This window comes from Passer montanus, unplaced genomic scaffold (genome assembly GCF_014805655.1).
Source record: "Passer montanus isolate IOZ18808 unplaced genomic scaffold, ASM1480565v1 scaffold36, whole genome shotgun sequence".
Lineage (NCBI taxonomy): Eukaryota > Metazoa > Chordata > Aves > Passeriformes > Passeridae > Passer > Passer montanus.
In genome coordinates, this window is record NW_024368374.1 from 705066 (window position 1) to 722200 (window position 17135).

The window sequence follows — 17135 nt, forward strand, 5'->3', positions numbered from 1 at the left end:
AAAACATAACAAACTGAAGGGACATCACTTGTCTATTGATTATGTAAAAGTGGATACCCTACTAAACACACCACAATTCTGTGTTAGAAAAAATAAAAATTATAACTGAAAAAAACCAAACAAAAATACCAAAAAACAAACAAAAAACAACAAAAACCCCACCAAAAAACCCCAAAACCCCCATCACAAAAAACCCCACCAAAATAAAGCAAAATAAATCCACCTGAAAAACCCAAGCCAAAACAAATAATCTCAACCATTTATCACATTTCAGCTATAGCTAAGTCATTTTCATTTATCTGAAAAAAAAATTGTCTGTGGCTGCTCAACTGATCTCTAGCTCCTAAATGACAGCAAAAAGATGAAAAAGTGCACAGTTCATCAGCTTCTAACCTTGAAGAAACAGAATAGGTAGCCACAAAAACACAAAATAAGAGCAGATAACCAGTAGGTAAGTATATATATCTAAAAAAAGAGAAACTAATAAATAAGAGATCAGTAGCTTTACTATGGTGGCAGTAGAAGATCTGATGAAGCAATCACTCTCACTGAAAAAAGCTTTTTTAAATGCATATCAGTTTTAAATGGAACCACAAATCCAATCATCATTTGGAGAAAACTAAAATTTAAAAGGCTGTAGGAAACAAAAATCCACAATCAAAAAAACAATGAAACAGAAATGGGGAAGCATATGAGTAACCTTTAACAGGAATTAAATTACTGGCACCTTGTGTTTTCAACTGCTTACCATCAATTTGCCAGTACTCAGAAAGGAACTCTGAGATCAGACTTTAATCCTTTCTGAATGCTTCTTCTGCAGTTAATGTTTCCATTGTAATGACACAAGTTCTCAAAAGAAAACCAATAACACCTTAAATGTAACAGCTATTAAATTATATATTGTAACTTTATTGTCTTCTTTGCACTTCAATTCCTTCAAAAATACTTAATGTATTTCTGTAGTATATAGTCATGGAAGGATTCAGTTTTCCCAAATCCTATGCAAATGTGGCCATCTTGTGGTTAATGCTGGTAATATTGATTTTTTTCTAACCCATAGAAAACACAGATATTCAATGAATGAGTGAAATAGTTCTGGGTATTAATGACTGAAGTTGAAGATAACCATCTATAATGGTCAAGTACCCATGTTTCACACTAGGATACTCCCAGCTTTTATGCAACTATTTGCCTATTATACAATAGGCAAAAAAGTTATTTTTTAAATGAATAAAGTTATTTTCTATGCAAGAGAGAAATACATCATAGGTTCTCAAATTATAAATAAATAATACTGATATTAGTCTTGAAGAATAGTAGTACATGATTTCTATTTTTCACTGAAACATTTCTGAACAACAAATTACCACATTCTATGGAGAGATTATACTAAAAAGTTGTTCCTCAACCTAAAGAAAATATTTTTTTTGTAAACACATAGCTCTGTAACATAATGTATTTTCAGACATTGAAAGCTAAACAGCAGCACTGATTAAGGAGTCAGATTTGCCTTATTTTACTCTAAAATAAGTAAATTACAGTTAAGAAAGCAAGGATTCAGCATACTATCTAATAGCTTGAGGTAAAAATTATAAATAGGAGTCCTACTCAAGCAGAGTTTTTTCTGTGTAATTCTTCCCAAAACCTGAAGGATTATCACCCTCCAGGATATGGTTTGCAAGTGTCTGGTTTGGGATTTTTTTAGAATAATTTTCTAAAGATCTATCAATACAGTTAAAGTTAATAAAACTCTTCTCATAAAGTTAGTTTACTAAGTAATATGCTGCATGCACTGACTGCTGCCTAGCCAATATCCATGATCCTGCAATGGACTTTTTCTCAAGTGTGGTTTGCAAAAATGGCAATAATGTTTGTGCTTTTTTCTTATAGAAGTCTGTGCTTGCAGCAGTGACTACTCCGTTTAGACAATAAAATAAACAAATCCAAACAGCTCTTAGCAGCCTCCCTCATCTGGCTTTCTTAAAACAAACCCACCTTAACCTACCACTACCTGAATTTTAACAGTAAAGGAATATGTTTTCCCAGAACTTTCACATCAGTAATAGACTGTCAATATTTGAAGTAAGGGGTAAAGAATTGAAGTGAGAATCACTACTGGGTTTAAAATAAAATTCCTTAATTTACCCACTCTCTGAATCCCATGTAAGGAACAAAACAGGAAGGGTATACAGAAGGAGACAAATTTCATTTTTTACCTAAACACACAACATGCATTAAAATCTAGCACACCAAAGTTTCAAGTATAATACACCTCTCTAGCACAAAGTGTTAGCCCATCTAACATGTTTTATCCACGACTTGTGGGATACACAGCCATAGGAAATATAGCTATAGCCATGGATGTCAGTAGGCAAGTAACCCAGCATTAACATGTATCACTGTGCATCACACTCAAACTGCTACTTCGATTTATTTCTGACCTGCTTTGTTGCCCTCTCAGGATAATGAGGGGGAAAAATGAAATTCTGATACAATGTCAAGACCAAACAAGTTAAATGATTTCCAGCAACAAATCAAGTTGCCAGGATTGTTCAGATTTTTATTTTATAATTTCAAAGTTGTGAAATAAAACCCAGAAAGTCCTCTTTTATGGAACTTATGTTCATATAATAGATTTTTACACTATAATAGATTCAAACATTGGTGGGTTTTGTATGTGAAGTAATGACAAAACCAGGCTAATGTGTCACAGAAGGCTGTCATAACACAGAAATCACAGAATAGAGAAAAGTGAAGTAAAAATATTATCTACCTTTTCCACCTTTCCACCATTGATGTCACTGGGGAGGAATTTCTTGCCAATCGTTCTTAAATCTGTCTGAAATGATTACAGAAGACAAGACAATATTAACTAAAAGTATGTACTTAAAAAAAAACAAACCATAACATAGGAATAAGAATAGCATTTTTTCCATAATGACAACTATTTATTCAACAGAAATCCACTCCTTTGTGTGACAAAAAATTCAACAACTCAAGAGTTTACAAAAGACATCCTTTTGCTTTTTAAATCATATTCTTGTTTTAATTACATTTTCAATGTTGATTAAAATGCTCTTAAACAAAACCAAATGGCTAAGCAATGTTTAATGGTTAAACATAACTCTGAGGTTTCATAGAGGTAAAACATCCATCTTTGCTCTCCATCTGGCACTTAGAGAAAAGTATTTTTAGTTCCTGTCTTTTTACATGCACAAATCCTTACTTATTATGATCATAAACAACTCCTTAAAAGAAAATGTGCTAAATGTAATTACTACAAGAACTTGAACAATATTTTGCCATTAATATGTGTCAATGGCCTACTGTTCTGGCACCCTGATCTAAAACTGAGCGGGACTGTATTTTAGTATCTGAAATATTGTAAACAATTGATTTATTCTGGTTTTCAGTGAGAAACACTGGTAAATTACAAATTAGAAAACAATCATAAGAATGCATTTTTAGCATATTTATTGAGTATGTAGAGGGAACAAATGCCCAGTCCTCTCTCTGTTGCACAAGATAGCCAGGTAATGACAAGGAAGCACATTCAGTTTTTCAGTCTGAGGAAATCTGAGTTTTTCACACCTGGGGAAACTCATCTGTCAGTCGTGTCTCTCTGAATAGCACACAGGCTTCTATAAATGGTTCCTGTGTGTTCCATATCCATACCATAGAATCATCCTAGGATGGTTTGGGTTGAAAGGGACCTTAAAGAACATCTAATTCCAACTCCCCTCCTATGGGCAGGGTACACCTTCCACTAAGACAATATTGCTCAGAGCCCATCCAACACACCCTTAAACACTTCCAGGGATGGGGCATCCATGACTTCTCTGAGCAATCTATTCTAATGCTTCACCACCCACACAGTAACGAACTTCCTCCTAATATCCATCCTAAACCTACTCTCAGATTGAAGCCATTCCCCCCTGTTCTTTCACTACATGTCCCTGTAAAAAGTCTCTCTCTCCATCTCTCTTATAAGCTTCCTTCAGGCACCGGAAAGCCACAATCACGTCACCTCTAAACATTTTCTTTTCCAGGCTGAACCATACCAAGCCTTTACTTGCTGGAGAACTGGTCCATCTCTCTGATCATCTTGGTGTCCCTCCTCGGACACCAAGATTGGACTTGCTATAAAAGGTCCATGTCCTTCCTGAACTGGGGACCCCAGAGCTTGGTACAGCATTGCAGGTGGAGTCTCACCAGAGCAAAGGGACAGAATCCCCTCCCTCTCCCTGTGCCCACACTGCTTCAGATGCATCCCAGGACACATTTGGCTTTCTGTTCTGGGCTGTGAGTGCACATGGCTGCGTCATGTCCAACCTCTCATCCACCAGGACCTCCAAGTCCTCAGCAGAGCTGGTCTCCATCTGTTTATCCCCAGGCTGTGTTCATACTGGTGCTTGCCCTAACCAAGGTGCAGTACCTTGCACTTGGTCCTGTTAAATCTCATGACATTCCCATGCATCCACTTCTCAGTCTTGTCCTGGTCCCTCTGGATGGCATCCTATCCTTCAGGTGTGTCAACTGCACCACTCAGCTTGTTGTCATCTGAAAATTTGCTGAGGGTGTACTTGGACCCTTCATTTGTCATTAATGAAGATATTTAGTGACACTGGTCCCAGTACAGATCCCTGAGGGACACCACTTGTCGCTGATGTCCATTGGGACTCTGAGCCATTGACCACCACCCTCTGGATGGGACTGTCCAACTACTTTCTTATGCCTCTAACAGTCCATTCATTAAATCTATCTTTCTCCAGCTTGGAAAGAAGAATATTCTCAGGGAACTGTGTCAAAGGCTTTACAGAAGACCAGATAAATGACATCTGTAGCCCTTCCCTTGTCAGCTGATCCAGTCAGGCCATCACAGAAAGCTACTGGGTTGCTCAGGTAGAACTTGCCCTTGCTGAAATCTCCAGCTTCACATCAGAGTAGCAGGAAGGGTAGACAACTTTTACAAATACTTTTTAAGTTCTTAGACAAAATAAAAACATTTGAAGGACTGAAGATACATTTATGCCTACTTCATGCTTATTTAGGCAATTCACATGCACACATTCAAAAAAGGTAAAAAACGGTCAGCTGACTTCTGGATTTCTTCTGCCTGAAAGGTGCCTCTAGCAGTCAAGGAAGAATTTCTAAGAAGTGGAACATAAATTCACTGCCATTAAAGACACACTGCTACCCTCTACTTACTCAACAGACAAGTTAATCTTCTTGGCACAAAAAAATGACTTAATGATTAAAAGTGATAAGCCATTAATACTGGCTTTGGAGTACTTGTGCAACATTTCTGATTTATTTTTATTATCTATCAAATAAACCTGAAATACCAACACAGTCACAAATGATCATGTCAGTACTCATTCCAGCACATAACTACATGCAGGGTAATACCCAGCAACTCAAATACTCTGTTCAGGTTTTGTATAAAGCAGCAATGCATTCTCAAATATATGGGCATGCTGCTCTGGTCCAGGAATCAAATGCTTGCCTTCTGTATGTTTTGTATTACATTCTTTGCATCTTTGCATTATAATTTTGCTGTAATTCTTTTCATATTCCTTACATGAACTGGTGCCTGCATACATGAGTGACTGAACACATGCTTTGAAGAATAAGTGAAAGGAGCAGAGGGGATCCTCTTTTTCAGAGTATCATCTAAACCATCTAGTGGTTAAATCTTGAGGGTGGACAAAATAATCCCCAAAAACTTTCACATAATTCATTATTTTATTATTTCTAATTTCATCAAAGAAGAATACTTTTCTCTTAAGTACTCTACTACATTGTTTTCCCTCTTGAAAATACATATAGTTACTACAAAGTTTATATTAAACCAAATAAACTACAGTTTATATTAAATCATTTAAACCATCTAAGTATGGATTTAATAAAACATGTTAAAACAAAATAGCAAATACATGAACTAAGAAAGGCAGCAGACTTATTAATGTTTACCAACAATTATATACTAGAATTCTGAAAAACAAGGATTCACATGCACACTTTTCTCATATCCTCAAAAATATTATGATATAGTGCTTTGAAGATGATGGTCTATCTTGTATAATTTTTTTGCCAAAACTATGAGTACTAATCCAGATATCTATAGCAAAGAAAAAACCCCAGGTTTTAGTTATATAAATATTTAGACAACAATGGATATGTAGTCTGAATGTGCTTTAATGAGTATCATGTCCAGAAGTCAAAGCAAGGGTGTTTTACTCATCCCAGCAAACTTACAATAAAATTTCATACTTGCATTATTACATAGCACTTCTGGTTGTATTACGGCTTGTAGTTTGACTCGAGTTTTACATTTCATAAACAAAAGAAATATTTTCCTACTGCTAAATCTCTTCATTTTTTCTCCTACACACTTTGCAGTTTGGAATAAATGTTCTTTCCAAATAAAACTCACAATTCATACAGGCAGGGAGAGAGGTAAGTCTCTCCTTTACATAAATCACACTGACAATAGCACACTTAATTAGACACACAAACCTATACTTAAGCCATTACATCTATCATTTTTAGCATGATGTCTCAGAAAAAACATTTTCACTACCATAACTTACATTAAGGGCAACTAGGATAATATCATTTGTATTAACTTTTTCAGATGAACTTAAGCAAGCTTCAATTCCTTCATCTGAAAGACACCTGTTAAAGAAAAAAAATAGAATATCACATGATGTATCAATGAGACAAACATTTCCTCTGTCTATGAGATTGTCTTTAGCTCCTATCTTTTGTACTGGTGAAGCATAGATGCAAAAATACATGAAAAATTACTTAAGGTAAGTAGTTCCCTTACACTGATGGTGGTAATGCAGGATCAGAACCTTTCTGCAAAAATCCTGTAAATATACGATAAGCTTTGAACACTAACTTTTGAATTGATTACCTGAATCCATTTTAAAGGGCGGGCCTATTCTAACCTTCAGAATCACTTTTAAAAAGGGTAATTTTAACTTGAGTGATCAGAAATTGTGACATTTGCCTACTCTAACCCATTTGCAGTTCCAGTTTTCAATTTTATGTAGCTGGCAACCTGCCTTCTCCTGCACAGCTCTTCATTTTATTCAAATACATCACAGCAATCATTACATAATTGATAGACACCTAGTCTGAAACACAGTTTCTCCTCAATACTGAAATAACTACTCACCAAGAAAACACCTTTTCCCAAATAATAAAATAATGATTTAAGAAAGAAAGAGTAATATACACTAAAAAATACTAAAAATAAATATTCCTGGGTACTTCAAAAAATACTTCATTTTGAAGAAAATAACATGTACAGTGTAACATACAAACAAGGCAAAATATCTGAAAGGAAGTACACTTGACAGACCTTTTTGATTCCAGCCCTGGTGACTTTAACATTGCCCTTTCCAGTCCTGCCAGTGTTCCAAGACTAATTACTGGTCCCGGCTGTGCTCTAACCCAGACACTTGATGGGATTTATCTGTTCATGTCAGACACTGGAATCTAGCAAATCCTGAGTCTCTAGCCCACCATCACCAAAAAAAGAAGAAAAGCCAATAGTGAAACAATTCAGATGGCAAAGAAAAAGCATGTGTTAGAAGCATAAGAAGAAACAATCCTGTTTTTTTAATAAAAGACAAGTGCTTGGAAGAATAAGGTAGCAAGATGTGTTGCCTTGCATGGGAATACAGGATTTCCCAGCTGAGTAATTCCAAGCTTCAGTACTATGATATGGGAAGATTTATGCAACTCCTGTGCATTAGCAGCTCTCATTAGCTGGAGTCAGAAGGTAAAGCAGAACCGTGCCAGGGGAACAGATACATCCAAGAGACTATCCTGCTCTCGAGGCTTCAACTGTGGCTTAATTACACCAACAGACTTCCTAGAAAGAGCAGTATCAAACTCTACAATTTTGCCTTCTGCCATCTTCAGCATAAAACTGAACATAAGTTGAACAGCAGGGGTTGAGGGAGTACAAAATCCATAAGCTGAGTTTTAGACTGTTGTTGAAGTCATGGAAGGATTTCTCTTTTACTGCTCCAAATGCAAATGAAGTCATTCTTCATTCCACTAAAGCTAGAGGGACTGCAATTCTCTTACAGAGTTATTTAAGCAGAGTACTTCAACATAAGTGCTACCATTTTCCAGCAAGAAAACAACATATTTAAAGAAGGAATAAACAAGAATCTGACCTACAATTAAACTTTTTCTATATAGGACAAGATTAATTCTGCTATTACAAAAATTCACTGCTGAGTCATGTTTTACTTTTGCACCTCAAAGTGAAGAAGACTGAATCACAGCTGTCAAAATAGCACTCTGGTTTAGTAAAAATTTTCAGTTTATAACTTTTTATGTATAAATTTACATATGAATTTTCAGTTTAGTTTGTCTCATTATTTAGGAAAGCTTTTGAACAGAAGGATAAAGAGAACCTCATGGGAGAAGACCACTAATTTTTGACTTGCGCTAATTTAAGCAACAGCACTTAGCAAAACCATTGCCTATCTGACCAAAATCACTGCCAACCTCACAGAGACACCAACTATAAAATACCACTGAGGACATCTGTTAGGCTGATTTAAGCAAACAAAGCTTTTTAGCAAAAACCTGACTGACTTGGTTATTTTAAGAGTTTTCAAAAAAACAAAATCTGTGAATATCAGTGTACAGGGGGATACTTTATAGTTTGGGTTTGGTTGGTTTGCTTATTATAGATGCTTATTATATGAAAGTATAAATTAGGTAAATGCAAAAGATCAGGATCAAAATTACTTTCAAGGAAAAAAAGATCTAATCAACAATTCTGTCAGCACAATTTTGCTAGAGAACTTCAAGAGAGAAAAAAAGAGCTTTCCAGTAACGTGTGAGGTGCTGCTTCTGTGCAACAGGATGCAAAACTACAGATTTAGTAAAAAATAGTCAGAAATTGGCCAGGAAGCAAATTGCAACCAGGAGACATCGTACACCACATTCAGCCAAAGCACAGATCTCTCCTGCTGTAACAGAAGCTTGAAATCAGTGTATACCAAATCAGTCTTTTCCATTTTGCCATAATAACATTCTTATACAGACTATTTCATATATCAATAAGTTTATGTTACTCCAAACATGTTTATATTTTCTTAACAAATTTAAAGAAACATATTTTAAATAAGCTATTTTCTTTTCTCCTGTTTATACAGTCTCCTATAAGAACTATCCAAGTTTTAGCTTTGAGTATTTCCTGCCATAGGCCCACAAATTATTTAAGAAAATAAAAATAAGTATTTTCATTAAATTTCTTTTAAAATAAATTTATTTGTACAGAAAAAAATACATCTACCTCGCTCAAGTATGAAAAGGGAGTTAAAATAGATAAAGCTACCTCTTCAGATGGCATAATCCTTCCCCCAATAACATAAAGATTATTAAGTCTGAGCTTTTTCCAGACTCTGCAGGAATCAGATTCCCTTTTTCTATCTGTTCTTAATGAAGGCATGTGATATGCTGAAGGTAGGACCTTTACAGTGTAGGGCCACTCAATTCTTTGTTCTCTGTATTAGATCAAGAAAAAAAAAAAACCTGACCCTGAACAAAATCAAAACCAGTAAAAACCTGCTCTGGAGTCAAACAGAACAGCCCTGTAGCTCTGTGTCTCTATTATATTCACTCAAGTGCCTCACATCATCTGCATTACCTGTTCTGCCCGTTTTGCAAAATACCATGACCTTAGATAACAAAAGGTGACCTACAGTGTGATCCTATTACATTAATCCAACACATTTCCTATTGCCAAGTGGTTAGAAGCAATCCCAAACCAGGCATGAATCAGATCACACTGCTGGAAGTGCCCATAAGTCCCCCAATTCCCAAGATCAACCTGGCTGTGCTGGTGCTGTACAAGCAGTGTCTGTCAATTCTTACTCTCCACACCTCTATTCCAAGCCGTCTCCCCAACATTCCTTTAAAAATCAAGGATACACTGAGAATAACCTGGGACAGAAATGCTGCTGCCACAATCAACAAACTTCCCTTTTTTCCTTCTGTAAACAAACATTTCAGAATTAAGCACTTCTGCTTAATGTGAAGCAGTAAATAAATAAAAGGTAAAATAAATGGGTAAGAAGCATAGGGAGCAGCAGCCAAGCTCCACTAAGCTCTCCAAGAAGTCCAAAGTAAGCTATTGGCTGACCACTAACATCTTACAATGACAAAAAAAATCCCCCACAACAAAACCTCTCACTATGAGGACTGGTAACCAGACTAAGACACATTAAAAGTACCTTTAGTTTCCAAGAAATAAAAGACTCGCTACACTTCTTTCTTACACGCTTCAAAACAATCTTAAAAATTACACATTGAAGTTATGAAAACAACTACATTGATTTCAAGGGAATTTTAGCAAGTAATACTGCAGGAGTCACACAGGGATTCTGTGGCCTTGGAACATTAATACAAATTAGAGGAAAAAAAAAATCACAGTTTACAACCAAAATGGGCATAAAGCTTCCACAAATGGCTGAGATGGTTATTTGTGAAGCATTCTCAAGAGAAAGGAGATCAGAAGAGAAAGGAAAATAAATGTTTCTAATGCATTATGCTTGCTGAAACCTGAGGGATATCTCACCTATTCCTCCCCCCACTCCAGCTCCATTCATCTGAGACATGAAGCAGTACAATCCTCTTAGCAACAGCTTTTGTCAGAAAAACCATCTCCTAGAAAGTACCTGCATTCCCACCTTCAAATGAGACATTAAAACAAAACCATTAGTAATGAATCAGCATTTTCTACATGAACCATTCACATATAAATCCAAATCTGCAATTTTTCTGTCAAAATGTTCTCAACAACCTTCTATGAAAACAGATTTCAGTAATTCTTCCTTTGTAATACACAAAAATACACATCAGTGACAGGCAGAGCTGTTTTCCCACTGCTCCTTCATATCAAGTATAACATCAATTTAATAACCCACTTTTGTACATTATGGGTGTGCATTCTCCTTTTCAGTATCTCCCACTGCTATGGGATATAACCATAGTACCAACCTTGGCTATGCCTCAACTTATCTCACTTTCTGTTCTGCTTTACTTCATAAAGAACAAATTACACCTGATGTGGCCTGAATAGACAGATTTCTGTACTGCTACTCTATTACCTATGTCTGAAACACTGAAGAAATTGGCAATATCAAAGCAAGATGTATTTGTTGTCTGCTCTATACTGCTGGATCAAACACTTCATCTGCAGACAAACACGCACGTGTATACACACTCATACACACACAGAAAGATTTTAAATGAGAGCTTTATTCTCTAATTAAATCCACCAGGTAAACAACTCTCCTAATAATATTTATTTGTCATGAGCAGCTTTCCTGAAAAGCATGTTTTCTCTCTTTGTAATTAACAGTTCATGCACAAATACAAATCTTTAATCTTCCATCCTTTTTCTATCACATCATTTTTCTATAAATCCTCTGTAATTATCTTCTACCATATCTAGAATTAACATCTTATTAAGTAGAAGCTTTCTTTAAGGTAAGAAGCAAATAAGGAAAATTAATATAAATAAATATATTCTATAAAATTTATCCTTTTCAGATTCCCAGCTCTTCCAGAATCACAGTGATACTATCAAACACGAACCGCACTACCACTTCTAATTCAGTGCCAGCCACACAAATCAATGTTTGAGTTTTACAGCAAATTTTATATAGCTTTTTTCATTGTGTTTATGCAAAAATCAGAATGTTCCTTACACATTTTTACTACAGAAGCAAAGTTATACAATCGTGCCATAAAACGGTATAATTTTCAAAGGGAAAAAAAATTGCAAAAGCTTTCAAATTTTTCTTACTTGATAACACCTCACAAGAAAAGAGAACACTCAAAGCAATTAAGCAGAGCATCTTAAAAGACCGCAGTAATACAACACCACCACTGGATGTCAGTGTTGCTCCATAACACAAAAACTGTGCACCAGCTATTTCAAAAACTTGGGCGTTCTCTTAATAGAGCTTCAAAATATTTTGCTGAATCTCAGTTGTGTAAAGAAATTACATAAAATGTTAGAAATTTCACTAAGAGGCTATCCACTACAGCTGTTTAAAAAAGAAAAACAAACCACATTTTAAGACATTATTATCCAAATACAAAAATCAGATCTCCAATGAAGTTTATCCTTTAACCTATGTAACTATTACTGGGAAGCAACTGACACTGTTCTTCCCTTCAACTTTTGAGCTTTTAAATGGGGAAAATTAGAGTAAATTATTCCTTTATCCACAAGGCAAACATCCGCAAGGAATGACAAACCTAGATACAAGTGGCATTCTTTGGGAACAATATTCTCACACCAAGAAATGCCATTTCGTTTTGCAATTGCATTTAAAGATTTATGTTCTACATCTTGTTCTTGTCTCATATATTTGGTATATCTTCCTCTGTGTTTTGCACATACACCAATGATTATTGCTATAAACTGTATTTTTGTTTTCCTATCACTTTTTCAATTTGTTAACAACACTCTGAACTCTGACCTGGGCACTCACAGCTTTGCAGTTTTAAGAAGCTTTATCAAGTTTGAGCTGGGTACTTCGCCCAGATTTTGCATGATAGTATCAAATCAAGCATGAGCCAGAAGATGTTTTCATGTAGCCTCAGGTTTTGACAGTGAACCATCCATAGCCATTCTTCCCAGTACAGTCAAACTACTTTGATAATTGCCTTACAGGAACTTAATCTAAACTGTTTCTCTATTTCACTCCTTAAAGATGCAAACGCAAAATTTTAAAATAACAGAATGGACTGTATTGTATCACTACTAAAAATCCACTAAGTTTTAAGTGCACTTTTGCTAACAAAAGCAAATTTGAATCATCCAAAAAGCACACTGAGAAATACATAATTTTGGTTCCAACTCGGTAAGGATGTAGATGAAGAGGCACCAAAGTATTTAAGCCTATCTTTAAAATATTACTGACATTTCTAAAACTGGTGCACAGCACTACATCATCTTGGTTCCCCAGGCAGTTAAACTTGCATCTCAGCTACCTAATTTTTCACTCCTGGGAATACACCACTTCCTTAAGTGCAGTCTCCAACCCAAGCCAAGCTGAAACCCCAGAAAGGAACTCATAAAATATACATTCACAAGCTCATGTTCTCAGATGTTTAGCTGACAAAACTTAAGGCCTAAACCTCTCTCAGATGTCTATGACATTTGACTTTCAATAAAAAACATGAACTAAGAAAGTCAATGTATTTTTAGAACAAATAAAAAAGGTTGGTGTTTTTTTACTTTATATAATAAAAGCAGAATGACTGTCATTAATGCCCCCACCTTTTTTTTAATGTGAGAAAGCAAATCCAAGTTAATTAGCACTAAAATCTATTTTGACAGTAAAATCCTGACCTAAAGAAAGCACAGCAAATGCTCAGTGCCAAGGAAAAGGTGAAAAACCAAAATGAAAACAAAACCCAAAGTGCAGTACTTAAACACCACCAATGCATTAGCTTATTCCTGGCTTACTTTTACCTGACACTTTCAGTATGAATGGGATAAAGACCAATAACTTAGAAGCACTACAGTTCTAAACATATGCAATATCAAGCACTACAAATATTATTTCACTGCATAAGCAACAGTAGTCCAACACTGACAGTGAGGCCCAATGCAAGCACCCCCTGTGCTTCTCCTTCAAGAACCTCCTGCTCCTCAGCCAGCCTACCCCATCTTCAGACGTGGAGCCACTTCCTTGCCTCCTACCAACACTAGAGAGGCAAAGAGCCCAGAGGGAACTATGGAACTGCTCTCCCTAACAAGGAGCTTTTTCTGTCTCTCCTACAGTAACACTGGAGAGAAGAGCTGTCTTATCCCTGGGTCAACAAGTCCTGCGACAGGATTTGGTGGTAAGGACGTTTCTGTTTGGTGTCAGAGGCAGAGAGCACCCCAACAACCCCTCAAGGGCTTCCAAGTCATATTTCTATTATTTTTTTAATCACCTTTATCAAACTAGACTCTTATCCATTTCCAAAGGACAAGGACTATTGTCATACAAAAGCTGGAATAAACAGTGATATTTTTAGCATTAATCTTTAATATGCTTGACATGCAAGGAGAACTGTAATTCTATTATTGGGTTAGCCTGACAGTCAGTCACTCTCACACCTCTCTAAATCCACCCCACACACCATCCTTCTCTTTTTAATTACTAGAACTTGTATTATTTTGGAGTTCCCCCCACAGCCTCTCTGAAATTACTCTGTTCCAAACATGAATTATCAAAAAGCAAGTTTTAAGCATACTCTGCATCAAGTTCTTGCACACAGAACATGAATTTTAAGACACTTTAACAGCTGCATTAGTGAAATCTTTACAGTCACACCTCCCATAGTGTGATGTGTGCTCTTTTTAAGTCTATTTTCTTCTATAAAATTCCTACTGCTGGGAATACTTAGAGTATGAGACTGGCAGCACATCTTTAACAAGTATTTCACAATTAAAAAAAAAAAGGGAAAGTTTGGTTCTTGAACAAAACAAAGCTTGTTTACCTTTACAACCGCATTACACACCTCTAATAACATCACCATCTAAAACCTCACACTCTCCACTTGCTCTTTCGCAAATGCAATATACTTCATTCACCAAGTGCTTTACCTAAGCTATGTACACAACACTGAAAACAAGAATCAATCTTCCTTTATAATTCCGGTTCACAAGAGAAGAATTCAAAATAATCGCTTGCAAAGCCCTGACCCAGAGTCAGAAATCCTAAAACTGGAGACTGTCTCACAGGTCTACAAGAAGCCGGTTTCAGGACATCTACAGTTCTTCTACAAGCAGACAACTGGGCAAGCGAGAAATGCATGTGGAAAAGCCTGTCTTGGACTGACAAGGAACTACTAAGCAGGGCACTCTCTGGAAGTGCTGCACAGACAATAAGTTTACTCCCTTATGCTTTCAAAAAGCTCAAATTAGATGGACTCCACTGAGTGATGTAATGTTTATCTCTTCATTGGCATCTCTAAACACTGTGAGAAATCACCGGAGGTCAGGAAAAAAGCTACAAATTGAGATCTCAAATCTACATGTGATAGGTTTTTAAAAACTCTACTGCTGCAATTTTAGGTCTTATCTGAGATACAGTTTTAAATTGCACTAGCAGCACTGTGAGTATATGCAAAGGTAACTACTACATAAGTAAAGAGTCACTAAATTTTCCACCTTAAAACAACTGCAAAAGCCACTAATAAATACTTTGACAGGTAATTTACATTCAAAACGTATCTGAAAAACTATAAATTTTTCATATTAAAGACGGCAAAATCCAAAGCACTAGTTAGGAAGTGGGAATGAAGGAGATTGAAAGGAAGAAAGCAAATAGAACTTCCCCCAGATAAAAGATGAAATCACCAGCTTAGCATCAGTCTAGAAGGAACTTTTGCCCATCTCACTCATTACTTTATTTCCACTTCTTGAGCCCTGCATTAACACAGCAGACACAGAGCATAACTTTCTCTGCTGGAAGTAACCAACCAAGTTCCATAATGCAGCCATAATCATCAATCACGTCGCAATGCAGGCACAGGAGTTACTTATTTCACCACCACGTATGTAAGACGAGGAGCGCCTGAGTCAAACGGAGATCCCTATTCTGCTGCACTCTCTTCTGGTGAAGATCAAAAAGGTATATAGCTCTCACTTCACCATATAGTTATATACAGAATCTTTGGGTGAATGAGTTGGTTATGCAAGTTCAAAAAACCATCAAAAGCCCAGGACAAATCAGAAACTTTGATATTAATAAAAAATTATATTTAAACAGTAAGGAATTATTTTTTCATGATGAAATAAACATGGTATCAGGGTTTTGTGACTTTCCAAAGAACTTTTTTTAAAGGCCATTATTACTGATAGACCAAACAGTAAAGAGGTACTGGATTTTATATTTAAAACCAAAATATTAAAGGATGTTTTTCAAAGGCAAAAGGGAGGTTAATTATATCAACCAAACAAAAAGAAGTCAAAAGAAAGACTGAACAAAACATTCTGGAGGATTCATTTGATAAAAGTTAATAATAAAGACTTTTCAAAGCAGACAGAAAAATCCTGACAAGTGACAAGGATGACAAATGAATGAGTGCCAAAAGGATTGATAAAAAGCAGTTATACTATGTAAGTTGGTTTTCTTTGGGTTCTTGGTTGTTTCAGGTTGTTGGTTTTTTTTTAATTATTCTTTCTAAACTAAACCTCTACAAAGATTTGGAAGTTCTCCAAACTAAAGTTCTCATTCAAATACATATCTAAGCAAGTTTCTCAAATTGATATTACAGTATCAAGTAAAATATTTCAGTAAAAAGGCCTTAGAATATACACATCAGTGACAGCAATCCCCACTGGGATCAGCAAGTGTTTACCCAATGTTTTACGGCAGCCAAAATCCAGAACTGCTGACATGTTTTAAATGAACACCTCTACCAGAAGAATGGAAAACAATAGAACAGCAGACATGTTGATCACATTAAATCCTATAATTTATAAAGACACACATGAGCAAACTCATATAAGCTATAACAAAGACTAGAATTTGCAGCCTCATGAGAACCTTTTGGGCTTCAGGGGGAAGACAATCTTTCTGGCAGATACATGTCCCACCCACAGCTATTAGACTTCTCTAAAAGATGAAGAGAATGAGTGGAGAGCAGAAGGATGCAAGGAGGAGAGGATAGAAAGACTTGCTGAAATAGCTTTGGCAAGACCCTTCATCAAAAGTTCTTAAAGAATGAATTAAGGCAGAAGAAGGGAGAAGACTCCTTTCTCACATACTAAAACATGGGAAAGGAAGGGTCTCTCTTCTAGAGGATTAGTTAACACTGGATATATTCCTCGGGTTCACACAGAATACCACAAATTTTAAAGCAAAGGACTGGATAGCAAGGTGGTAATTGGTGATGATTATACAGTTCTAGATGATGCAAAAATCTATAGCTTACTGCTCTCTGTGACCACAGGATAAGCTGTCAGGTGAATTTCAACATCAATAAACACAAAGCACTGCATAATGAGAAGGAAAAAAAAAACCCTCACACAATGTGTACAGTTCTGAGCTCTAATTTAGTTATCATTAATGAAAAATTTGTGG

The 17135-nt window shown here is 36.0% G+C and overlaps 1 protein-coding gene across 5 annotated transcripts in view; it reads right to left on the minus strand.

Moving 5' to 3' along the window:
- Positions 1–17135, minus strand: part of TDRD3 (tudor domain containing 3) — a 94185-nt gene that overhangs the window by 45715 nt on the left and 31335 nt on the right. For 4 of the 5 annotated variants that reach the window (XM_039716589.1, XM_039716590.1, XM_039716591.1 and 1 more), the window contains exons 2-3: positions 6594–6678; positions 2774–2839 (exon numbers count right to left, since the gene is read on the minus strand). In XM_039716589.1, the coding sequence (XP_039572523.1) occupies positions 2774–2839; positions 6594–6678 (151 nt within the window). The remainder of the gene's footprint in view (positions 1–2773; positions 2840–6593; positions 6679–17135) is intronic. The other variant, XM_039716592.1, reaches the window with a different exon arrangement.